The sequence below is a fragment of the Myxine glutinosa genome, chromosome 7 (genome assembly GCF_964187855.1).
Source record: "Myxine glutinosa chromosome 7, kmMyxGlut1.1, whole genome shotgun sequence".
NCBI classification, from domain to species: domain Eukaryota; kingdom Metazoa; phylum Chordata; class Myxini; order Myxiniformes; family Myxinidae; genus Myxine; species Myxine glutinosa.
In genome coordinates this window covers 150,344,744-150,371,092 of record NC_136267.1, presented here as the reverse complement: position 1 = coordinate 150,371,092, position 26,349 = coordinate 150,344,744, and the positions used below count along the sequence as shown (strand labels likewise).

Sequence of the window (26,349 nt, the reverse complement as noted above, 5' to 3'; positions counted from 1 at the left end):
GATGATTCCACATCTGCATTGTGTCGTACAGAACCTCATCCCACTGAAAGGTAGACAGCAGCTGCTTTACTCACAATGGCAAAATGGCCACACACAGTTGGTCAGTGCCGCAACCAATCGATTAGTGAATATTGTTGGCATAGCTACAGCTACACAACCTTATTTATTATAGAGATTAGATGCTGGTTTTTATAAATGGAACACATCTTTCAATCCTGGCAAATCTAACTCTCACCTTGTCACTCTGGAAGGATCAACAAATGAACTCACCTATTTCCATGAACAGCCATTCAAAGGCAGTTGCCCTGAAACAACTTGCCTTTGCCTCTTGGAAGGCAAATCCAACTGAAGGCAATCTCAGTTCCTTCCACCAAGCTCGGAACAAGTGTGTGTCTACCCTCAGGAGTGCCAGGAAGCATTATCTCTCCACACTCAAGATTGAACTCTCAAACCTGTCTCCTTCCTCCAAATCCTGGTGGCATCTGGTCAAATCCGTTTCTGGTATTTCTTCCCCCCTCCATCCCCTCCCTTACCTCAAACAGACTGGTCAAACAAGTGGAACATGTCTTTCAATCCTGACGAATCGCACACTCTTACAATGTCTCCCCGAAAGGACCGACTGGAAAACCCTCCCATCTACTTTCTCAACAATCCTCTCCAAGAAGTTCTGTCGCTCAAGCTTTTGGGTCTCACTCTCTGCCATGATCTTTCTTGGGAAAACCACATTTCCAAGCTGGCCTCCAAAGCCAGTCGCCGACTGCGCATCCTCCGTCGTGCGAAGTCCTTCCTTGGCACACCTGAGCTCCTCACCACATACAAGGCTTTCATCCGCAGCTCAATGGAATACTGTTCCCCCCTCTGGGCTGGTGCTCCTGCCTCACACCTAGCTCGGCTTCACGCTGTTGAAACCAAAGCTTTCAGAATCATTGGAATCTCCTGCGATGAAGTTAACTCCGAGGGCCTTTCACTCACTCACCGCAGGCAGGTTGGTGGTCTTTCTGTCTTCTACCGACTCCTCTCTGGCCTTGCCCCCCCAGCTCTCTCTGGGCTCTGTCCCGCAAATATTCCGACAGGTCGCACAAGATCTGCGTGCAACCCTCTCATGGTTAAACTGCCAAAATCTAGGCTCTCTGCTCACCTTCACTTTTTCATTCCCCTTTTCTCCCGCCTCTGAAACAAACTCCCCCACTCCCTTCAATCCCACTCCTCCCTCCAGGTCTTTAAAACAGCTGTTCACCACCATCTCTTATCTTCCCCCATCCAAAATCTTGACCTTTTCTACCCCCACTAATTCACCCCAGATACTTTTTTTTTTCTTTTTTTTTCTCGAAATTCCAACTTCTTTCCTGGAAGTCCTTGCAGTGTTCATATGTTTTATACCTCCCCCACCTCCCCCAAAGCCCTCCCCCTCCCACATTTCTCCCGTTCTCCCTGCTCTCAAATGTTGTGTTTGTGTCCTTCCCCCTCTCTCCCCATCTTGTCTGCCACTCCCCTTATTTTTTGTGTTTTGTGTGATTAATGTTAGCTCTTTCACGAGCCTCGATCTTGTATACAAAAAAAGAAAAAAAAAAGAGCTTCAGTCTAACTTCCAGGCCTCGCCATCAGCCATGACCTCTCCTGGGTTGACCTCTTGCTGGGAGGCATCTTCCATCATTCCATGAAAAATTGGAACAACTCGGCCTACAAAGCCATTGTAAACATATCAATGGAGTACTGCTCTTCCCAGATGGGCTGGCACCCCAGAATCACCTCTGCCTCTCCTGGAATCTGTGGAATTGAAAGCGCTCAACATTATTGGAATTTCTTTCAAAATGAGGCCGAAGCACTTGGCCTGTTGTACTCGAATCGCCGACAGGTCAGTGGACTCTTTTTCTTCCTTTTCTTTTTACCACCTTCTCTTTCTCTGTCTCTCTCTCTCTCTCATCACAGTACTACCATCACATGTACATCCTCTATCCCGACTTGAGATATTTTCTACACCTATTATCCCAACCTAACCCAACCCTCTAACTTGCAATATACTGTTTCCTCCCCAACTCTTTTACTGTTCATTAATTTCCCTGCTTATTGTGCCCAACTGTGCCCACACCTCAGTTGGTTGTCTTTTGACCCTCCGTCTCTTCCCTGAGCCTCAATCTTGTATCGGAAAAAAGAAGAAGCAATATTGTCCTCATCCTTTTGAAGGCCTGTCTATCTGAACATAGTCCAACATGATTTCCCGCCTCCCCCCCCCCCCCCCCCCCCACCCCCACCTCACTACCTCTCCCATCCAAGAAAGGATGATACCTATCACTGAACAGTTTATCAAGCACAAACAAGTGTTAGGAAGAACTGAAAAAATAATTTGATTGATTCCGTAAGCATCATGAATATAACAAGCTTCTTTGCTGTCTTCTGTCTTCTGTCTTCTTTGCTGAAGCTCTTGGCAATGGCTAAATCTGTGGTATGAGATACCGTTGTTTAATATTTCTCAAAAAAGAAAAACCACAACATCAATAACTAATGAGATGGTCTACACATGCAAACTTTACTGCATATATGAGGGCATGCTCAAAAGTAATGCCTCCTATTCTTTCTCTACAAAACGGGTAAAGATATTTGAACCTTGTCAAATATTTGAGCCTCGTCCTGGAGGTGGGGTTGCTATCTTTATAAAAAAACTCTCTTCCTCACTCGCCCTGCACTGCCCTCTCTCCACCTCACCCCCAGGAATACCTTTGGCTACGGCTTCCCCTTCGCTCCCACCTTTTGTTCATATGTGTGTTGTACCGTCCACCAAACAGTGATGACTCCATCGACATCTCGCTGTCTGAGAATATGGACCAACTTCTATCTACCCATCCCAACTCTCTCTTCCTCATATGTGGTGATTTCAACTGTCACCATGCCAGTTGGCTGGGTGTGGGTACCTCTCTCACCAGCCATGGCTCTTCAGCAAAGGACTTCTGTGACTCACTGGGACTGACACAATCTGTCAATTTCCCGACCCGGATTTCAGTCAACGGAGCATCTTCTCTTCTAGACTTGGTTATGACTAACTTCCCTGAAAATGTCTGCTGCTCTTCTTCTGCTCCAATCGGCTCTTCTGATCATGTGCTTGTCAAAGTGGACATCTCTCTGACCATTCTCAGAGAGCCTCCTCAGCGTCGACGAGTCTGGCATTTCACTCAGGCCAACTGGCACGGTCTTCAAGCAGCCATCAATCATCTGGACTGGTCTCCCATCTCTACTGCCTCTGACATAAATTCTTCCTGGGAATTCTTCCAAAGCAAACTGCTCTCTCTCATGCACAGATTTATCCCATCTCGTCTTCTGTTGTCATACCCTTCCTCCCGTCCATGGTACAAGGAATCTTGTGGTGAGGCTATTGCCCAGAAACAACTTGCTTTCGTCTCCTGGAAAGCAAATCCAACGGAAGGAAATCTCATTTCCTTTCACAAAGCCCGAAACAAGTGTGTGTCCACCCTCAGGAGAGCCAGGAAACAATATCTCTCCGTTCTCAGGACCGAACTCTCTTATCTGTCTCCCTCTTCCAAATCCTGGTGTCGTCTGGTCAAATCTGTTTCTGGTGTTTGTTCCCCCTCCATCCCCTCCCTCACCTCAAATGGCCACACGGCTGACTCCGCACGTGAAAAAGCTGAATGCCTCAACTCTGTGTTTGCCTCTAAATCTTGTGTCCCAAACCCATCCCTCTCTGTACACACCGTACCCAGTCGTACCCAGCTGCTCCTGGACTCTGTGTCCTTTCCTCCTGACAAGGTGGAAAAGTTTCTGTCAACCCTCGACTCGGATTCTGCAACTGGACCTGACGGCATCAGCCCACGGGTCCTAAAATCCTGTTCTTCCGCTCTTTCACTCCCTCTCTCTGTTCTCTTCACCCTCTCTTTTGCTCAAGGTCATCTTCCATCTGCTTGGAAATCTGCCAACATCACCGCTTTGCACAAAAAAGGTGCAAAAACAGATCCCAGCAACTACAGACCAATCAGCCTTCTCCCAATTATCAGCAAAGTCATGGAATCCATCATTGCTTCAGATATGAAATCTTTCCTCTTCTCCAATGGCTTGATCTCTGATCATCAATTTGGTTTCAGACCTGGACACTCTACTCTGGACATGCTGCTTCTGCTTTCTCAACAATGGATGGAGGTCTTCAATGCCAAACAGGAAATTAGAGCAGTCTCCCTTGACATATCACGTGCCTTCGATACGGTCTGGCACCCCGCTCTGCTCACCAAACTCTGCTCTTTTGGTATCCATGGAAATCTCCACGCATGGCTGGCGGACTTCCTCTCTAGTCGTAGTCAACGTGTGGCCCTGAATGGGTTTCTCTCATCTCCTCTTCCTGTTCAGGCTGGAGTTCCACAAGGCAGTGTTCTGGGCCCTGTGCTTTTTCTGGTCTTCATCAATGATCTCTCTGACTCTCTTGAAAATCCTCTGTATCTCTTTGCTGATGACTCTACTCTCTGTCGCTCCATTCTTCATCCCTCAGATCGGCAGTCTGCTGCCTCCTCACTCTCTGCAGACCTGGACAAAAATCACAGACTGGGCAAACAAGTGGAACATGTCTTTCAATCCTGACAAATCTCACACTCTTACGATGTCTCTCCGAAAAGACCGACTGGACAACCCTCCCATCCACTTTCTGAATAATCCTCTCCAAGAAGTTCTGTCACTCAAGCTTTTGGGTCTCACTATCTGCCATGATCTTTCCTGGGAAAACCACATTTCAAATCTGTCCTCCAAAGCCAGTCGCCGACTGGGCATCCTCCGTCGTGCGAAGTCCTTCCTTGGCACACCTGAGCTCCTCACCACATACAAGGCTTTCATCCGCAGCTCAATGGAATACTGCTCTCCCCTCTGGGCTGGTGCTCCTGCCTCACACCTAGCTCGTCTTCACGCTGTTGAAACCAAAGCATTCAGAATCATTGGAATCTCCCGTGATGAAGCTAACTCAAAGGGCCTCTCACTCACTCACCGCAGGCAGGTTGGTGGTCTTTCCATTTTCTACCGACTCCTCTCTGGCCTTGCCCCCCCCCCAGCTCTCTCTGGGCTCTGTCCCGCAAATATTCCTACAGGTCGCACAAGATCTGCCTGCAACCCTCTTATGGTCAAACTGCCAAAATCAAGACTCTCTGCTCACCTTCACTCCTTCATTCCTCTTTTCTCCCGCCTCTGGAACAAACTCCCTCACTCTCTTCAATCCCACTCCACCCTCCCAGGTCTTTAAAACAGTTGTTCACCACCATCTCTTATCTTCCCCCATCCAAAACCTTGATCTTTTCTACCCCCGCTAATTTCACCCCAATTCCACTTTTTTGAAATACCAACTTCTGTCCTGGAAGTCCTTGGTGTCCTTGTGTTTTATACTTCTCCCTCCACCCCCCCTTCCCACGCCTCCTCCCCCCAAGCCCTCTCCCTTCCACACATCTCCCTGCTCTCAAATGTTGTGTTTGTGTGCTTCCCCTTCTCTCCCCATCTTGTTTTCCGCTCCCTCTTTTTATATATTTTGTTTTTCTGGTTGATTTGTTTGTGAAGTAAATGTTAGCTCTTTCACGAGCCTCGACTCAGTATACAAAAAAAAAAAAAAAAAAAAGAATGAAAAAAAGCACAGTCTGTACATTGGTTCTGACTGCTACGTTAGTCCAGATGACGGAGCGCAGCATGGCTTTGCCATTGCTGTGAAGCGTGAAGCACTGGAGATGAGAGTTGGTTTCAGCATTACAACCCTGAGAGTAAAAGGCTGTCGATGGAATTCCGCCACAAAAGATCACCAGCTCCGACTCGACTCCATCAGATTTTCATCTCTACCCCAAAACCTAAGGAACACCTTCATGGAGAATCTTCTGCCAATGATGTTAAGGCCGCTGTGAAGCACTGGTTCAGTCAGCAGGATGCACCGTTCCATCGTGATGAAGTCACAAAACTACTTGAATATTGGCAGAAACGTCTGGACCGCAGTGGTGATTGTGTTGAGAAATATATATGTACGGTGGTAAAATAAAGATTAATGTGGCATGTTTGTTTAATTCGAATATCTTTACATTATCTGTTCTGAAGAAAAATAATAGGAGGCATTGCTTTTCAACATGCCGTCGTAGAAGTGCAATCAAAGTGGATAATCTAATCGCTCTCTATTGGCCTTGTTTCAAATAAAATAACAAAGGCCAACACTAGTTCTAAATAATTCTGTGGTGCATTTGTTGCAGATGTGCCCGGTGCAAACCAAAGTGAAGACAGCTCAACATCGTCCTCCATTCCTCCCGGTCCGTGAACCCCGCGTCCCCAGGGCAGCTTCCGAGTGCAAGCCCAGCAGTTCGCCGTGCTACGTTCTGTTGTATTGTGTTGGTTTTCTTCTTCTTCTTTTTTTTTGCTTCAAATTGAATAGTTCGTGGTGCTTTTTTTCTATCCCCAAGTACTGTACAGACCCCACCTGCGTATACTCTACCGTCCCCCGTTCTATCGTGCTCCTAAGGCTCGACCCAGGTCAGTTTTTAGTGATGAAAGATGTTAGTTTTTTATTTTTATTTTCCTTTTGTTATTGTAAAACAAACTAGTTGGAAAATGTAGGACATTTTCGTTGTCTCTAGTTTGAATGGACACCTTTCATCAGTAATAAAGTTGGCACACACCTTTTGATTTGCTTTGCGATAATCTTGTGCATTCTGCTTGAAACGCAACGTGCCGTGTGTATACACATCTCGTGAACAACATGATATCACTTTCTTGCCCTGTCGTAAAATATATTGTAATAGTCGTTGGTTATCCTAGTTGCCCGGCCCCAACCTGACGAGTTGTTTTAACCACGACCACAGAAGGCAGTTGAGTCGGCGGTTCCAGGTAAGGTTGGTTGGCCTTTGATCTCCGCTACCTTGCCCGTTGGACCAGTCGAGTCGACCAAGCTCTACGCTGTTCAAGCACCCTTATCAATCTGGCTGAGTAACCTGGAGGTGACTGGTGCTGACCATGGGTGCGGCGATGATTGCTGCGACCAACTACCCTCTAAGCGGGTGTTACTTCACCACCTCAAAAGAAACACAACAATCAGAATTCACCCCAAGACCAGGTATATTTAATACAACCAAACGGCATGGTGGAAGAAAACAAGTAATGCATGAAAATAAATGATGCAGCCAGCAATAAATAACTACCGATACACACCCACTGCCAACTAACGAACGGGAGATTCTTCATTATTTATGCCATTGGGCCCATCAGACCCACTGCAGGAGATAGACATAGGGAAATTAACAAGTCAATGAAGATTTTAAGGCAAACCCGAGTAGGATGTCAATGTCCCAGGGGGGTCATGACCGATCGTCCCATTCCGCTTGTTGAGGAGAAAGGGGAAGATGCGGCTTGGTTGGTGGGGCATGATGCAGCCATTTACTCCCACAGGCTTTGGCACAGCGAGCACCCATCTCACTTACCATTGCCATCAATCAGCCTTGTGGGCAGGGTAACTCGGCATAATGACAGCACAGCCGACCACCATTGACGGAACTTGTTCATTCTCTCACTAAAACATGTGCTGCAAGGCCTAGCGAGTGCTTTAAGAGAATATTTAGGACGAATTTCATAACGGAAAGAACATAAAACATAGGCTCACATGGATGAGGATTATTACACATGAACACGGTGGGCAGACGGCAACTGAACCCCACGTGCAATGTCTTCTACCGACTCCTCTCTGGCCTTGCTCCCCCTGCTCTATCTATGCTCTGTCCCCCAAATATTCCTACAGGACGCACAAGACCTGCCAGCAAACCACTTCCGGTGAAACTGCCAAAATCAAGACTCTCTACTCACCTTCACTCTTTCATTCCTCTTTTCTCCCGCCTGAACTCCCTCACTGAACAAACTCCCTCACGCTCTTCAATCCCACTCCTCCCTCCAGGTCTTTAAAACAGCTGTTCAGCACCATCTCTTATCTTCCCCCATCCAAAACCTTGATCTTTTCTACCCCCGTTAAAACACCCCAAATCCACCTCTTTCAATCCCCTACTTCTTTCCTGGGGTTCCTAGTGGTGTTCATTTGCTTTATAGAGTGTACCCCTACCTCCTCCCCCAGCCCTCTCCCTTCCACAGATCTACCGATGTCCCTGTTCTCTTCTGTTGTGCTTGTGTGCTTCCTCTCTTTCCCCCTCTTGTCTCCCGCTCCATTCGTTATATGTTTTGTGTGTCGGTGCATGTTTTCATGTTCAATGTGTTAGCTCTTACACGAGCCTCGATTCTGTATACAAAAAAATAATAGTAATAAACTATTACATAAGTGACGCATATCCATTAAGACATTTAATTACTTCAAGCTTACTCGAAAACACTCATTAAGGAAATACAGACTTGGCATTTAATATGGAATATTTTTTTTGTGGGGGTGAACGTACTTTTCAAGATGTCTTAGAACCAAAAGTTCATTGGAATTATGTTTAAATTATTCTAGATTTTGTTAATGTGACCTTTAAACGAAACAAAAACCACATTTGACATTTCGAAACAAATAAATTGATCCTTGAAAGTGATGTAAACTGATATCGAACTCAATTCATGGACAGTACTGTGTTAAACTTCTGTACGTTTTCCAGAAGTATCTCTTTATTTTGCACATTAGCCAAAATTTTTTTTTACAAAAACAAAAGTGAAATTATGACTGGGATTACGGACAGTAAAATTACAATTCAGTACTTCGTGTAACCCCCACGAGCATTCAGGAGAGCACGTACACGTTGAGGCATGCTGTTCACGAGATTTGCCAAGGTTTGGACAGGAATCGCTTGCCATGCAGTGACAATAGCCTGCTGCAATTCACGCACAGAGGTCAGCTGCTGGTCCAAGTGGTCGATTTGACGCGTTAATTCTGCCCACAAGTTCTCTATCGGATTCATATCCGGGGACATGGCAGGCCACTCCATATGCTCTACACCACGGTCAGCAAGAAAGTGTTGGATCATGCGAGCACGATGAGGCCGTGCATTGTCATCTTGGAAGCCAAAGTTTCCTCGAAAGGCTGCACGAGCAAATGGAAGCAGTTTCTTCCAGAATGGCCCTGTACTTGAACTGGTTCATGTTTCCATTCAGAACAACCAGGTCAGTTTTGCCCCCTGCATGAAAAGCAGCTCAAACGGTCACCCCACCACCTCCAGCTTGGACTTTTGGCACTATACAATCTTTGTTGTAGGCTTCATGCACTCGGACGCGGCCATCTTGACGATAGACCAGAAATCTAGACTTATCACTGAAGATCACGTGATTCCAGTGTCCTGGCTGCCATTGACGGTGCTCTCTGGCCCACTGCAATCGGTGCTGGCGGTGTTGTCTGGTCAGGCGTGGCTTTCTCAGGGGATGCCTGGCACGATAGCCTGCTTGAACCAGTCGTTGGTTGACTAGCCTTCTGGATACAGGCACATTTGTCAGTTGCTGCCACTCAGCCCGAAGCCGATTAGCTGACTTGGTACAGCCATTGCGGACTAACCAGTGCAGCTGGCGATCATCCCTCCTTGTGGTTCTGCGGGACATCCTGGCCTCGGTATTGGAGTAGGGACACCCCTCTGAGCATTTCGTTTCAGGATCTTTGACACCTGACCTTGAGTGATGCCATACTGCCGAGCAATAGCACGCTGTTTCATGCCGTAATGTCGTAAAGCCACCACTCCATGACAAACAGCATTGTCGAGTTGACGGACCATCTCCAGAGGAAGCGGCAATAACTTTTGGAGACGTGCAGCAGTTGTTTTCCGCTAATTCAGAACGCAACAACCCTTGTGTACCCGACTGTGAAGCCAATCATCAAATGCACCTGTCCGTACATTTTGCCACGCCACCTGTGATATAATCCTGGTGTTGACTTCTTGCTGCGACAGACAATCAGTGACATTGTTCTTTTAACAAATAAATCACCAAAGTGTAAAAGAAACTCACCAGATTGATATACTGAGTTCAGAAAGTAAACCCAAGTCAAGAAAAATAAAATATTCCATATTAAATGCCAAGTCTGTATATGCTTTATGTTATGCACTATTAACCTCTTGGAGTTATTTCTACAACAATACCATACCTTGTGAATGAAACTTATAGGACCTTGATTGAGGTATGTATGCTACGCTAGCTGTCGGAGGAAGCAAGGATAAGCTTGTGGTTCAGGCGCTCTTTTCTTTGTCGGAAGAAAAGAGCTCTGCAGACAGACCGACACTAGCCCACCCTTTAATGAACCACCCTTGTAAATTCACATCAAACATCTCAAGTGTTTACAAAGTTACCGATTTGAGGCAAATATTGGGAAAGCTCTGGGCAAAGCTTGTGCACCATCAGGTGTGGTGGTCAAGGCATTGGGGATTAATGGATTGGGAGATTGAGGAGTATATTTGCGTTGGGCAGGTTGCAGCTGCTCTGTACCCAGTACCTGTAATCCAGGTATGTCTTTTCACCTTTGCTCACCATTTGGTCAAGTTGAATGTAAAAATGATTTGGTTTGCAGTAAATATTTTCCCTTTCCATTAAATAATTCAAAAATATGTAAACATAGCTTTTACATTGGACACATCACTGTTTTTATTGATTATGTACAAAATTTCGATTTAGTCCTTTTATCATAAATAGTGAGCCAACTATGACTTTCCATACCTTTCGAGAGGAAAACATTGGGGAGTTCCTGAACTTTTAATTTAAGAGATTATCCTACTACCATAACTGCAACAGCTATCTCAATTATTCTTTTCTTGTGGGTTTGTTTGGGAAAAGGTTTGGCCCAAGTCCTTCACCAAGTGGGTGGTCAGGTCTACTGTTCAACTGAAGGTGGGAGGAATTATCCCCTTCCCCAACCCCCTACTATATGGTCACACTTAAGCTTTTCACAGGTGTAATACTGAGCTATGTACAGTGCCTTCAGAAAGTATTCATACCCTTCACTTTTTTACATTTTATTGTGTTACAGCCTGAATTTAAAATGTTTTAAAATGACATTTTTTTGCCACTGATCTACACATAATACCGCATAATGTCGAAGTGGAATTTTGTTTTTAGAAATATTTACAAGATAATTAAAAATGAAACGCAGAAATATCTAATTACATAAGTATTCAACCCCCTGAATCAATACTTCATAGAAGCACCTTTGGCAGTGATTACAGCTTCGAGTTGTTATGGATTCGTCACTTCCGCTGGGGTGGTTTTCACCCACTGGACATGTTTCTGATATTATGTATTATTATTAGTTTCACAAGATTTATTATTCACGAACGGTTATCAAAAGTTAAAAAGGATAACTGTAAATGAAACAGGAAACCGAAGGAGAAGACAATGAGGTGAAGAGGAAGAAGCAGCGCGAAACAAGTTGTAGAGGACGCGTGACGTCAGCGCTCCGTAACGAGCCAGGTTTACCGACAGCCGCGAGGGGATTTTGAGTTCCTGGAAGGGACATCCGGCGATAAGAATATTCGCTGGAGTGGAGAAATCTGCATAGACAGATTTGGGCCGCTGAGATTCCGACGAATCCTTGCCTCGTCGCATCGGCTCAAGCCAGAGCCGTCGGCCATTTTGAACCCCGTGCTTCGGACACCTGTGAACGTTTGCTTCGTGTCATCTTCGCCCCCAACATCCTACCGTCTGTCAGGGATGAGTGGGTGCGACCGCTTCGTCTCCAATTACGTTGCGGTTTGCTGAGGGAGCGGTGAAGGTGCGCCTCTGGAGGGCGCCGTTGTACAGTTTGGCGGGAAGAGCACCCTTGCCAACTGTACACGCTTCGGAGATCGACTGGAGAGCGAGATTCGGGCGCCGACCGGATTTCGTTCCATCGACCGCTGGAGCGAATCCCATTCGCCTTGGGAAAAGTCATAGAGACATTGAGGAGTGTCGTTGCACTCGCTGACCGCGCCGTGAGTGACCTGACTGTATATAAGAGATATTTAGAGTGCACTCTTAATGGCCTGGAAGGGACATCCCTGGTGTTGGGCTAGCGGCTAGGGTGCCGGCTTAGGATCCTAGGATCCTGGGTTCGAATCCCGGTCGATCGCTGAATTAACGCCAGGGGGGTTGACTCAGCCTGCCATCCTTCCGAGGTCGGCTAATTGAGTACCAGTTCACTGGTAATTCCCTGTTTGTCGTTAAAGGCGGCAAAAAGGGTTGGCGTCAGGAAGGGCATCCGGCCGTAAAACATTGCTTCAAAAAGGGGACGAAAAACAACAACAACCACGGTTCCCGAAAAAGGCCAACCCCCGCTTTGCGGGGAAAAATGGCCTCTAAAGGTGGTTATTTTTTTAATTATACTCTTAATGGCCATTTGCTGTACCGTATTACCTGTGTGTGATTTATAATACAAGTTTGTTCATTTATTATAATCATTGGTGTGGTTTCACTATTAATTTTCAACACAGGGTAACATATTTTTCTGCCGGGGTTCGGAGGTTACCGAGACCAGGAGATCCTTGAGGACTCCGTAACAGAGTCCACTCATGGACTTTCAGCTACATGCCTGGGGTCATTCTCCTGTTGGAATGTAAATATTCGCCACAATCTAAGGTCTTTTGCACTCTGAAGCAGGTTCTCCTCAAGGATTTTTTTTTTTTTTTTTTTTTTGTATACTGAATCGAGGCTCGTGAAAGAGCTAACATTTATTTCACAAACAAATCAACCAGACAAACAAAATATACAAAAAGAGGGAGCGGAAGACAAGATGGGGAGAGAAGGGGAAGCACACAACCACAACATTTGAGAGCAGGGAGAAGTGTGGGAGGGAGAGGGCTTGGGGGCAGGAGGCGTGGGAAGGGGGGGGGGGGGTGGGAGAAGTATAAAACACAAGGGGACCGAAATTAGTGGGGGTAGAAAAGATCAAGGTTTTGGATGGGGGAGGATAAGAGATGGTGGTGAACAGCTGTTTCAAAGACCTGGAGGGTGGAGTGGGATTGAAGAGAGTGAGGGAGTTTGTTCCAGAGGTGGGAGAAAAGAGGAGTGAAGGTGAGCAGAAAGTCTTGATTTTGGCAGTTTAACCATAAGAGGGTTGCAGGCAGATCTTGTGCGACCTCTAGGAATATTTGGGGGACAGATCCCAGAGAGGGCTGGGGGGGCAAGGCCAGAGAGGAGTCGGTAGAAGACAGAAAGACCACCAACCTGCCTGCGGTGAGTGAGTGAAAGGCCCTTGGAGTTAGCTTCATCGCGGGAGATTCCAATGATTCTGAACGCTTTGGTTTCAACAGCGTGAAGACGGGCTAGGTGTGAGGCAGGAGCACCAGACCAGAGGGGAGAGCAGTATTCCATAGAGCTGCGGATGAAAGCCTTGTATGTGGTGAGGAGCTCAGGTGTGCCAAGGAAGGACTTCGCATGACGGAGGATGCCCAGTCGGCGACTGGCTTTGGAGGCCAGATTTGAAATGTGGTTTTCCCAAGAAAGATCATGGCAAATAGTGAGACTCAAAAGCTTGAGTGACAGAACTTCTTGGAGAGGATTATTCAGAAAGTGGATGGGAGGGTTTTCCAGTCGGTCTTTTCGGAGAGACATCGTAAGAGTGTGAGATTTATCAGGATTGAAAGACATGTTCCATTTGTTTGCCCAGTCTGTGATTTTGTCCAGGTCTGCAGAGAGTGAGGAGGCTGCAGACTGCTGATCTGAGGGATGAGGAATGGAGCGACAGAGAGTAGAGTCGTCAGCAAAGAGATGGAGAGGATTTTCAAGAGAGTCAGAGAGATCATTGATGAAGACCAGAAAAAGCACAGGGCCCAGAACACTACCTTGGGGAACTCCAGCCTGAACAGGAAGAGGAGATGAGAGAAACCCATTCAGGGCCACACGTTGACTACGACCAGAGAGGAAGTCCGCCAGCCATGCGTGGAGATTTCCATGGATACCAAAGGAGGAGAGTTTGGTGAGCAGAGCAGGGTGCCAGACCGTATCGAAGGCACGTGAAATGTCAAGGGAGACGGCTCTAATTTCCTGTTTGGCGTTGAGGACCTCCATCCATTGTTGAGAAAGCAGAAGCAGCATGTCCAGAGTAGAGTGACCAGGTCTGAAACCAAATTGATGATCAGAGATCAAGCCATTGGAGAAGAGGAAAGATTTCATATCTGAAGCAATGATGGATTCCATGACTTTGCTGATAATTGGGAGAAGGCTGATTGGTCTGTAGTTGCTGGGATCTGTTTTTGCACCTTTTTTGTGCAAAGCGGTGATGTTGGCTGATTTCCAAGCAGATGGCAGAGTATTTCCTTGTATTTTGCTTCATTCATTGTTCCCTCTATCCTGACAAGTCTCCCAGTCCCTGCCACTGAAAATCATCACCATAGCATGATGCCACCACCACCATGCTTCACGGTAGGGATGGTGTTACATGGGTGATGAGCTGTGCTCGGTGTCCGTCAAACTTAGCGCTTTGCATTCAGGCCAAAGAGTTCAATTTTCATCATCAAACCACAGAATCTTTTGCCTCATGTTCTGAGTCTTTCACGTGCCTTTATTACAAACTCCAAGCATGCTGTCATGTGCTGCAGGTTATCCTCTCTCAGCAAAGGAACTCTGTAGTTCTGTCAGAGGTCATTGGGTTATTGGTCACCTCCCTGACCAAGGTCGTCCTTGTCCGTTTGGTCGGACAGCCAGCTCTAGGTCGTTCCATATTGTTTCCATTTCCTGATGCTGGAGCTCACTGTGCTCTTGGGAACTTTCAACACTATAAATCGTTTTATACCCTTTCCCCGATCTATGCCTCCTCACAATTCTATCTCGGAGTTCTACCGACAGTCCCTTGGACTTCATGGTAGAGTTTCTGCTCTCACATGCACTGTCGACTGTGGGACCTTATATAGAAAGGTGTCTCTTTCTAAATCGTGTCTAATCAATTCAATTGTCCACATGTGTACTCCAATAAAGTTGTCGAGACATCTCAAGGATGACAAAAGGAAATTGGATGCACCTGAGCTTAATTTGGAGTGTCATAGGAAAGGGGTTGAATACTGATTGATTCAAGATATTTCAGCTTTTAATTTTTAATTATTTTGTAAAAAATTCTAAAAAATAATAATAATAATTCCACCTTGACATTATGGGGTATTATGCATAGATCAGTGTCAAAAAAAAAATCTCAATTTAATCCATTTTAAAGTCAGGCTGTAACAACAAAATGTGAAAAAGTCTCGGGGTGTGATTACTTTCTGAAAGCACTGTATATACATTTTCTCTTACATATAAAGTTGGTATGATTTAGGTCTAAAACACAACTAGAAACAACGAAAGTATTTACTGAGTATTATTTGACAGGACAACACAACGGATAGTTCTTCATCCGGGGCTGTATGTTGGTTTATTATATCCTCATCAACTAAAACCTTTGCACCTAAGGCCGCAAGGTAAGCTGAGTGTCGTGAATAACTCACACAGGCCACAACATGCACCTCATGCACCATGGAGAAAACTAGGTGTGGTGTTTTACACTAAATCTTATGTTAATAATTATTCAGGTGTTTAAAGTTAAAGCCAACTGTTTTCATCTCACCACTTTTTCCTTTGCCGTTTTAAATGATGTAGGCCCATGTAGGTTACAGGTATATGACTATTTTAATCAAGTCAACTCTGGAAGAAGATTGGTTTCACAGTACGTCCTGGCAGAGATTCACAAAATCGAAAACGTGTTTTGCAACCGTGCTAAACTTCGCTGGCTAAAGTTAGAACTCTGAACCTGGCAAGGCCTCGTGATGGAGCGTACCTTAGAGTCGGGCCGAGCGGCTCCGGCGAGTCGATGGCCGGACGATATGATCAAAGGGACCTACCAGATCGATGTGTCGCTTCCCCTTCCGAAACACCTGCCTCGACCATGGAGCTCGGAGGAGGAGATCGTGATACACGTAACCATCCGACATTTCCAAGACCCCGCAGACGAATCTACTGGGCTAAAAATCACAGCGTCCGTCACTCTACCAAGCGACCACTACCAGGTACAAAGTATTTCTATCACCTGGTGCCACGTTAGTTATGATGAGAAATTTCGGTGCTTTCACTTGCCATAGCATCGGTGTTTTTACTCTTTGTACCTTTCCAATACAACGTGTTTTGATGCCGCTTGCGATTTGTTGCTTCTCGCACCGGTGGGATTGAACCAGGACTCGAATTGTTAAACCGCACAAGAATTACTAAGCATTTTCAAACTCTAATTGACCTGTGTATTCAATCGAGCATGGCATTTTGTTAGTTTGAGGCTGAAAGCAAAAATGGTCTACCTCTTCCTCTGTCAAGACTGAGCAGGCATTTGCTGTAAAGATGAATTTTGCCGAGGAGAAAATGACAACTGCAGCAACATCAGCAGATCCTGAAATGGGTATGAAATGCTGTTTGAAACTTTGCGATTGAAGCAAATTATCTTCTGATAAACGGAACAATACCGGGTGTCCCATAAAAGGTCACATGGTTTTAAAATGCACGTAACTTTTTGGTTTATAACACTGATTCAGAGACTGGCATCGTTAGAAATGAGCAACTCGCGTAGTTTTATAAATTGCTATTCCATAAAAGGAGCCTTCAGTGCATCTGGGTTCAGAACTATCATGCCGACTCCACCTACACTTTCTATACTACAGTCGCCATGTTGGTGCTTACTGTGATGTGCAGTCAGACATCTTTGAAGGTGTCATATTGACAATTGCCATGCACTCCCTATAAGTTTTCCCTTCAGTGTAAAACAAACAAAGCGACAGTTAAAAGGATTTTGAGCCGACGGGCGGCACGGGCCTTGTGAAAATAGGCCTCAGCAATTGAGGCAGCTTTCTGTTGTTTATACAGCACTCAAATAACTATGTGACGTTCTCTCGAGCAGCGATTTTTACTGGGGAGGCTTAAAATTGGGAGGGGATTGATGCCTAGGGTTTGCAGCGGAAGGATGAGGACTTGGGTTGGGGGTAAGGTGAAGTGTAGTGTGAAGACTTTTGGTGGGGGGAAAGAGTTCGAAGTGGGGGGGGATAAAGAGGTTACTTTCAGTGGGGGAATAATGAGTTTGAAGAATCCTCAGAATTGCATGTGTAAGTTTACTCACAGTAAAGAAAAAATTAAGGGTGTCATTGGTGGTTATCTCCATATATACAGTCACGTGAAAAAGTAAGTGCACCCCATGCAAAGTTTTGACTTTTTCAACACATTTTAACATGCAGCTATTTCATCTTCATTTCAACAATATTGAGAGATAAAGGTGATATAATATAACAAATATCAAGAAACATTTACATTTTGTAGTCCATTGTATAATTTAAATAAACATAAATGCAAATTTCGCATGTGGAAAAAGTAAGTACACCCCTACATTTATCACTACTTCAAATACCTAAAATTAGAATCAGGTGCACCAGCTCAGGTGCAAATGATTAGAACATCGTTGGAGAGGATCTTGGAGGAACCTGTCTTATTTAAACCTCAGACATTTAGTTTGGTTTGTTCTTTGTGGTTGAAGTGTGTGGCGTCACCATGCCTCGATGAAAAGAGCTCTCTGAGGCCTTCAGAAAGAAGGTTATAGATGCCGACAAGTCTGGGAAAGGATTTTAAAAGATCTCCAAACAATTTGAAATCAATCACTCGACTGTCCAGAAGATCATCTCCAAGTGGAGAAGATTCCAAACAACTGCCAACTTGTTCAGGCCAGGCCGCCCCAGCAAGTTCAGCCCGAGAGCAGACCGCAAGATGCTGAAAGAAGTCTCTAAGAACCCCAGAATGTCATCACAGGACCTACAGGTAGCTCTTGCCACTGTTGATGTCAAAGTGCACGAGTCTACCATGAGAAAGAGGCTGCACTAATTTGATCTACATGGGAGGTGTGCCAGGAGGAAACCTTTGCTGTCCAGAAAGAACATCAGGGCAAGGCTAAAGTTTGCCAATGAACACCTCGGCAAAGACCAGCACTTCTGGAACAATGTGCTCTGGACAGATGAGTCAAAGGTAGAGCTATTTGGCCACAGTCCCAGAAGACATGTTTGGCGAAAACCAAAGACAGCATTTGACCACAAGAACCTGATACCAACTGTAAAGCATGGTGGTGGAAATATTATCGTTTGGGGCAGCTTTGCTGCATCAGGGCCTGGGCAGCTCACCATCATAGAATCCACTATGAATTCTACATTGTACCAGAGGGTGCTTAAGGATAATGTGAGGTCATCTGTCGCAAAGTTGAAGCTCAACCGAAGGTGGACCTTGCAACATGACAATGACCCTAAACATACCACTAAATCCACGAAAGAATGGCTGAAAAGAAAGAAATGGAGGGTTCTGGAATGGCCAAGTCAAAGCCCGGATCTAAATCCCATTGAGATGTTGTGGGGGGATTTGAAACGACCTGTGCATGCATGAAACCTTATTGGTCAGAAGAAGAGTGGACATATGTTGTGTGCAGCAGACGAGATGGAAGGGAAGTGGTGTGAGAATGGTGAAGGGTAGGCAGCGACAGAAATACAAGTTTGTGTGGCAAGGGTGCCTGGAGGGCATGAATGGTGTTGGTGTCCTGTTTTCTGAGGAGTTTGTAGACAGTGTGGTGAGTGTGACTAGAGTGAGTGATAGGTTGATGATGGTGAAAATTATGATTGGAAAGCTCTTGGTGAACGTCATCTCAGGATATGCTCCGCAGGTTGGTCGAAGCGATGAAGAGAAGGACAAGTTCTGGTGTGCGATAGAGAAGCTGATGGAAAACATGAAAGATGAGGAAGTTGTTGTGGTGGGAGGAGACCTGAATGGACATGTGGGAAGGCGTATGGATGGTTTTGAGGCAGTTCATGGGGGTTACGGATATGGTGTGAGAAATGGAGAAGGTGAAAGGATTTTGGAGTTTGCTGATGGAGCTGATTTGTTGATTTGTTATACTCAGTTCCAGAAAGAGGATAATAAGCTTGTTACATACACGTCAGGTGGGTCGACGACAACCGTTGACTACCTGATGGTGCGTAGGCGAGATAGGGGGACCTCCGGGACACAAAAGTGATCCCGGGGGAGGAGGCTGTTTCACAGCACCACTTGGTTGTCTGCGACATAAGGGTGAAAGGTGCGAGGAGAGCTCGGCGGGTGAAGTACCAACCGAGAATGAAGGTGTGGAGGTTGAAAGAGGTGACAGTAAGGGAGGCATTAAAAGAGAGGCTGAGTAGGGTAGAGGATGATGTGGTTGAGCTTGAAAGTGGTTGGATGTCAATGAAAGCTAGTCTGTTGGGAGCCGTTGGCGAGGTATGTGGATGGACAAAAGGACCACCGAGGCACTTGGAAACATGGTGGTGGGATGATGAAGTTGGAAAGAGGATTGACGAGAAGAGGAAGAAGTTCAAGGAGTGGCAGAAGGCGAAGGGTAGGGAGCAGAAACAGCAGAGCATGAAAGTTATAAGGCAGCCAGAAAGGCTGCAAAGAAAGAGGTAGCAAAGGCGCAGGATGCATGTAGGAAAATGTTCGGAGAACGCTTGGATTCGGAAGAGGGTCAGAAAGCAGTATTCAGGATTGCAAAGCAGATAGCGAAAGAGAGGTGTGATGTGATGGGGGTGAGTTGCTTGAAGGATGAAGTGGGACAAATTGTTGTCGACCCAGATGGAATTAAAGGAAGATGGAAAAGATATATGGAAATGCTGTTGAATACAGAGAATGAATGGGATGGCAACATCGAGAGTAACCCAGTTTTAGGACCGGCAGAGAAGATAACTGAGAAGGAAGTTGAGGAAGCGATAAAAGCAATGAAGAGTGGAAAAGCCAGAGGGCCAACGGGAGTTGTGGGAGATATGTTGAAGGCAGCAGGAAGTTGGGGTGTGAAGAGAATGACAGAGATCTGTAATCTGGTGGTGAAAGAAGGCCGCATTCCAGTGGATTGGGAACTGAGTACCCTCGTCCCTCTATACAAGGGGAAAGGTGACCCTGTGGAGTGTGGCTCGTACTGAGCGATAAAGTTATTGGAGCATGGAATGAAGGTATTGGAAAGGGTGTTGGAGAGGAGGATAAGGAAGAAAGTGAAGATCGACGAAATGCAGTTTGGATTTATGCCAGGAAGAGGAACGACAGATGCGCTTTTCATTGTGAGGCAGTTGCAGGAGAAGTACATGGAGAAGAGGAAGAAGTTGTTTTTTGGGTTTGTTGATCTGGAGAAAGCATTCGATAGGGTTCCACGCAAAGTATTGACATGGGCATTGAGGAAGTTAGGAGTGGAGGAATGGTTGATCAGAGTAGTGATGGCAATGTACAAAAGAGCGCGCACAGCTGTAAGGACGAAGGACGGGAACAGTGGCGAGTTTGAGGTGAAGGTGGGAGTGCATCAGGGGTCCGTACTAAGTCCACTACTATTTGTAGCTGTGATGGAGGTGCTGGCTCAGAACGTAAAGGAGGGTTTACCGTGGGAGTTGTTGTATGCAGATGATCTGGTGTTGATTGCGGAAAGTATGGATGGACTGAAGGAAAAGATGAACAAGTGGAAGGAATGTATGGAGACAAAAGGTCTGAAGGTGAATATCGGAAAGACGAAGGTGATGGCAAGTGGTAAAGCATGTGGTGAGGTGGAAAGAACTGGGAAGTGGCCGTGTGCTGTGTGCAGGAAGGGTGTCGGAGTGAACTCCATTCAATGTACAATGTGCGCTGAGTGGGTTCATCAAAAATGTAGTGGTCTGAGAGGGTCATTTACCAGTGTGGCAGCTACATTCAAATGTAAGTTGTGCACAGAGGGAGTTGCAGATGGAGGAAATGTTGAGTTGGATCTTGGAGACGGCATGAAGCTGGAAGGTGTGAAAACATTTTGCTACCTCGGAGACATGCTGAATGGAGAAGGTGGATCAGTCTCGGCAACGGTTGCTCGAGTGAGATGTGCATGGAAGAAGTTTCCGGAACTGAGTGGCGTGCTGATGAGGAGGGGAGTGTCGCTGAAGCTGAAGGGAAAGGTGTATGCTGCATGTGTGAGAAGTGTTATGATTTATGGGAGTGAGACATGGGTAATGAACGTAGAGCAGCAACGAAGGCTGGAAAGGGTGGAAATGCGAATGGTTCGATGGATGTGCGGAGTATCATTGAGAGAGGAAGACAAATGATGAATTGTGAAAGATGATGGGAATATTGCCTGTGATTGATGCTGTGAAGAGGAACAGGTTGAGATGGTTTGGTCATGTGTTGAGGAAGGATGAAAGTGACTGGTTGAGAAGAGTGATGGAAATTAATGTAGAAGGAAGTAGAGGACGGGGAAGACCGAGAAAGACTTGGCTAAAGATGGTGGAAGAAGAAATGCGGGCAAGGGGGTTAACAAGGAGAGATGCAGAAAATAGGGCAAAATGGAGAAGATTGTCATGGGGACCGCAAGGCTAACCCCCGCTCTAGCAGGGAAAATGGCCTTAAAATGCATGTTGTGTTGTGTTGTGTGTGCATGCAAAAAACCCCTCAAACATCGCACAGCTGAAAGAATTCTGCATGGAGGAGTGGGCAAAAATTTCTCCCAGTCGATGTCAGAGACTGGTAGACAGTTATAAGAAACGCCTACTTGAGGTTGTTTCTGCCAAAGGGGGAAATACCACCTATTAGAGCAAAGGGTGTACTTACATTTTCCACATGCGAAATTTGCATTTATGTTTATTTAAATTATACAATGGACTACAAAATGTAAATGTTTCATGATATTTGTTATATTATATCACCTTTATCTATCAATATTGTTGAAATGAAGATCAAATAGCTGTATGTTGAAATAGGTTGAAAAAGTCAAAACATTATATGGGGTGTACTTACTTTTTCACGTGACTGTATATATATATATATACACAGGTGATGCAATCGCTCTGCAGGTAATATGCTCGTGTTACTGAAAAGTGTTAAAAACGATAACAGCAGAATTAGTCTTATGGTATTATTCCTTCGTTGGCAACAGTTGCTGGAGTGAGATGTGCATGGAAGAAGTTTCGGGAACTGAGTGGCGTGCTGACGAGGAGGGGAGTGTCGTTGAAGCTGAAGGGAAAGGTGTATGCTGGCTGCATGTGAGAGAATTGTTATGATTTATGGGAGCAAGACATGGGTAATGAACGTAGAGCAGCAACGAAGGCTGGAAAGGGTGGAAATGCGAATGGTTTGGTGGATGTGTGGAGTATCGTTGAGAGAGAGGAAGACAAATGATGAATTGCGAAAGATGATGGGAATAGAGCCTGCGATGGATGCTGTGAAGAGAAACAGGTTGAGATGGTTTGGTCACGTGTTGAGGAAGGATGAAAGTGACTGGTTGAGAAGAGTGATGGAAATGAATGTAGAAGGAAGTAGAGGACGGGGAAGACCGAGAAAGACCTGGCTAAAGATGGTCGAAGAAGAAATGCGGGCAAGGGGGTTAACAAGGGGAGATGCAGAAAATAGGTCAAAATGGAGAAAATCGTCATGGGACCGCAAGGCTAACCCCCGCTCTTGCAGGGAAAATGGCCTTAAAATGCTTGTTGTTGTTGTGTTGTTGTATATTTTTCCCCAATGAACACACTGTTATTGACTTGGTGGAGACATTTTTTTTTATCGATCAATCAACTTGTAAAAAAAGAAAATAATATCAGAACCTTTTTGAGTTGCCGTGTCTGAAGCCAATCCTAATCGTAGAACTAGATAGGGGAAGGCAGGGCGGCTTAGGGGTGCACACACTCGCCTCTAAAGCTGTATATCCTGGGTTTGAATCCCGACCCTGCTATAAACTGTCATTGCGATGTTTCCCAGGCACCGTGATTCATGAATGTGTGAGCCGTCCCTTGAATGGACGTTAAACTGGGTGTCCTGTCGCCTTGCATTAGTTGGACGTTAAAGATCCCAGGGTGTCCTTTGCGAGGAGTAAGCAGGCTATCGCTGGCATCATGAAGAAATTCCAAAAATCCTGCCATAACCTAGAAGGAGGGCAACAGCCCTCATCCAATAATGCTGCCCCATAGCCTTGTGTTGCATATGAAAGAAGGGCTAGGTACAAAAAGAAATGATATAAACATTTAAAACTAACTTTATTTTATGGGACACCCTGTACATCAAAATGCTTGCGATCTTTGTCATCTACCTTGCTCCCCACGTGTTGTTTCTCTTCTCTATTACTAGCACCACTGCCCAGCACCGTTTCCTGTGCATCAACTCAACCCAAGGACAACTCAAGTACACCACACAATCAAATTGTGCTACAACCGTCGAATCAGAACATTGAACGAGAAGAGGTAAAGTTAGACAAATGCGTTGTTTTGCATGAAAGATGGATTATATTGTCCATTTTGTTCTCTTAATGAGAGCGAGGGTACACTTTGTGAGGTGACATGATCCTTCCCTGTATGAGGAGCAGGAACAGCTGAACCTGCCTGGAGCCATTGAGGGCAATGAAGGAGGACATTTTTCTCCAAAAGTCAGAGCTTTCGGAGAAATGTATATTGGGCTGGAGATGGACCGAGAAGAGGCACAATTCGAGGTTCACTCTGAAAGTAGCAAGATGTCAACAGGCATAACTAACCACCAAGAAAATAACACCTCATCTCATTCTGCAGTCAAGGATCAAGAAACACAGCTGAGCATGAAAAACGTTATGCTACCGAATGTTTTGGACAACGAACTCGAGAAACTGAATCATTTGGAGTGTGCAGAAAATTACGAAGACACGATTACAAAACCAAGAGAGGGCTGTTACGTAGAAGAAGAATACATCAAGGGACTAAAGAGGAAAATCGGAGAACTGGATGAGCAGTTGGAAACGATGAACAACTCACATGAGCCGGTATGTCGTTTCGGAGTTGGCAAAATCCAACCTTATGAAGCACACCATTCCTCCCCAGCAATCCCATCGCTCATCTGTCCTCCCCAGGTCCTTCCTGGTATCGTATCCCTCCTGCTCCTCCCTCAACCTCTCTCCTCCCTACCACCTCCATCACTACTCCCCCAGGGCTTTAGTTCCTCCAGGCTCTGTTTGTTCTTGCTCCCTCACGGATGGGGTGTCAAACATCGGAGGGCTTCCAACAAATTTCCCTGATATCTCTACACAGGCCGTCTCTGCATCTGCTGGGCATGATCTATCTGACAAAATTCCTTCACACACAGGATGTGCCAAACTCCTCTGTATCCCTCCCTCACTACTCCTTCATACTCTTTAAGACCCAGATGGCATCCTGGTGGTGGTTTCTGTATATATTCATAACTCAATTCCCCCCACCCCAACACCCAGGGAGTATATCTGGCAACAACCTCTTGTTTCTGTGTTTAGTTTACCATCCACCCAGCTTCGACAACTCGATCTGTGAGGCTTTCTTCAGACATGGATTCTCTATTATCCTCCGATTGCAGCTCTTTCTTTCTAATCTGTGGAGTATTCAATTGCAACCATTCCAGTTGGCTGAGATTCAGCCTCCAACTAATGTCAAGGCTTTTAGTGATTCTGCCCCACTTACTCGGAGTGTCTCTTTTCCTAATCACATCTCTCCCAATAGCAGTGATTCTTTGTGAAATTTAGTCAAGTCAAACCTCTGCAGTCTGTCCTGCTCCTCTTGGCTCTTCTGATCACAATCTTGGGAAAGTGTTCAGAGAGTCGACGAGGAACCAATGCGTACGGCAGTTCTGCAAGGAAGATTGTCCTGGTTTGAAATCTGCTGTCTCCCTCGTAAACCGCTCCATTATCTCATCAGCTCCTGACATTATCAGTTACTGTAATTACTTCCTCTCCTTCACCTGTTTGTCCCATAATGCCTCAAATTGTCATTTCCAATATCCCGATCCTGGTATGCAGTGGCTTGTGGCCAGGAAATTGTGAAAAAGCAGTTTGCTTTCTCCAGGTGAATGGAAAACCCAACTAATGGGAACCTAAAATCTATCACCATCGGCATCAATCAGGAGAATGCAGTCTGTCCTATGATAAGCCAAAGCCTGACATCAAGCTCACCTGTGGTCAAAGCTCCAAATCACTCACTGTCCTCCAAAGCCTGATGGTAGCTAGTACGCATTCCCTTCTGTACCTTCACTCCTCCTGGATGGAGTAATTTTGGACAGTACTCAGGAAAAAGCTTCACAACCCACCATTTCCACCACTACAGATCACCATGCCTCGGTATTCTTAGTCAATTCTGAGCCTCTCGAATATAATTTCAGCATACAAGGCTTTAATCTGAAGTAATATGGAGTGTGGGTCCCCACTCAGGGCTGATGTGTCCACTTCCCATCTTGCTCTTCTTCCCATGGAAGTTCAAGTGGTAATCTTCATCCTGATGAAGCAGCACTTACACGGAAGGACGGAGGGGAGGTAGGTGTAGTCCAAAGCTCTCAATATTAAGAGCATATCTCAGTAGGAAGACAAGTCACAAGATCTGCTTCTTGCCTATCCTAGTCAGGTTATTGGACTGTTGGACCTGGATTTTCTCTTACCTCGCAACACCCATTCTCTCATCACTGCCTCTCCCCCAGAGCCTGCTCAGGTCACACATTCTTATAGAATCCTACACCTGGCCAGTTACCCAACCCACTTCTAAGCTGTTGAAGCGGCTCCTGATATCTGATGTTTGTTGTCCTTGCCTCGATTCAGAGCACTGGCCTGCATCACCTCATTCTTTCTCCCATGCCTCATTACTCTCTCATTGAGACCATGCCCACCTGTTTCTTTTCTACCAGTCTTGCGATGTCTTTGTTTCCCCATTCCCCTTTGATTCTGTCAGTTGGTGAACCTCCTGCACTCTGCCATTTAGCTCCGCTATGACTCTCAAATTCTGCATACAATTTTTTTTTCATAAAACATTCATATTTGGAGACTGTTTCTACAGCTGCACATTATACCCATGGGACTTTCAGTGAGTTTGCACCTTCGTCATGAACACCTCTGCAGGAGATGATGAAACAACTCCTTTAGGACAGCCCCATGCCTCACACAATCTTGGGAGGCCCTAAGTATGCATTAGTCAGGTTCACTATGTTAACAAATATAATTTCTTTCAAAATTTTTGGATTAGCAAACCTGTACATTTTTGGAATCTTCAGAGCATGGAGAATCTGAAAATCAATGTTGGCATTTGCACAAACACCTGCATGGCCGCCATTTTGGATTTTGAAAATGGCCGCCATAAAATACATATTTTGCGCGATCTCGGCTTCTAGTCAACCTAGAGACTTAATTAAATATGCTAATCCTATGTTTTCTGGGTCAAGGAATCCAATAAAGGCCTCAAAATAGTGCTCAGGATTATAGAAAAGCAACAAACAAAGGTAATTGAAAACCATTGTCTTTATATTTGTGATATTGATGGAGCAGTGCTCCTGCTTGAGACGGACGAAGTGACGGACAAGACACAAACTCGTCTGAGAAGATGTTTATTGTATAATCATCTCGGGAACTCTGAAAACCCGTTTATCGGGTTCGCATATATATATCCAAACGAAAAAGCATACATCAGAACCAAAGCCCCGCCTCTCTTGAGAGGCACGCTT

The 26,349-nt window shown here is 45.5% G+C and overlaps 2 protein-coding genes across 12 annotated transcripts in view; both read left to right on the top strand.

The window, feature by feature from the left end:
- The window catches only part of SMARCC2 (SWI/SNF related BAF chromatin remodeling complex subunit C2), a 67,420-nt gene extending 60,787 nt beyond the window's left edge, over nucleotides 1–6,633 (top strand). For both annotated transcript variants that reach the window (XM_068123394.2, XM_068123393.2), the window contains exon 27: nucleotides 6,207–6,633. In XM_068123394.2, coding sequence (XP_067979495.1) covers nucleotides 6,207–6,271 — 65 coding nt within the window. In that variant the 3' untranslated portion in view covers nucleotides 6,272–6,633. The remainder of the gene's footprint in view (nucleotides 1–6,206) is intronic.
- An 8,507-nt stretch (nucleotides 6,634–15,140) lies between these two features.
- LOC137431741 (uncharacterized) overlaps nucleotides 15,141–26,349 on the top strand; it is a 59,440-nt gene continuing 48,231 nt past the window's right edge. For 2 of the 10 annotated variants that reach the window (XM_078782415.1, XM_078782414.1), the window contains exons 1-3: nucleotides 15,433–15,908; nucleotides 23,002–23,114; nucleotides 23,234–23,662. In XM_078782415.1, coding sequence (XP_078638541.1) covers nucleotides 15,713–15,908; nucleotides 23,002–23,114; nucleotides 23,234–23,662 — 738 coding nt within the window. In that variant the 5' untranslated portion in view covers nucleotides 15,433–15,712. Of the gene's footprint in view, nucleotides 15,324–15,424; nucleotides 15,909–16,206; nucleotides 16,289–23,001; nucleotides 23,115–23,230; nucleotides 23,663–26,349 lie in introns of those variants that run through there. The other 8 variants (XM_078782411.1, XM_078782409.1, XM_078782412.1 and 5 more) reach the window with 8 other exon arrangements.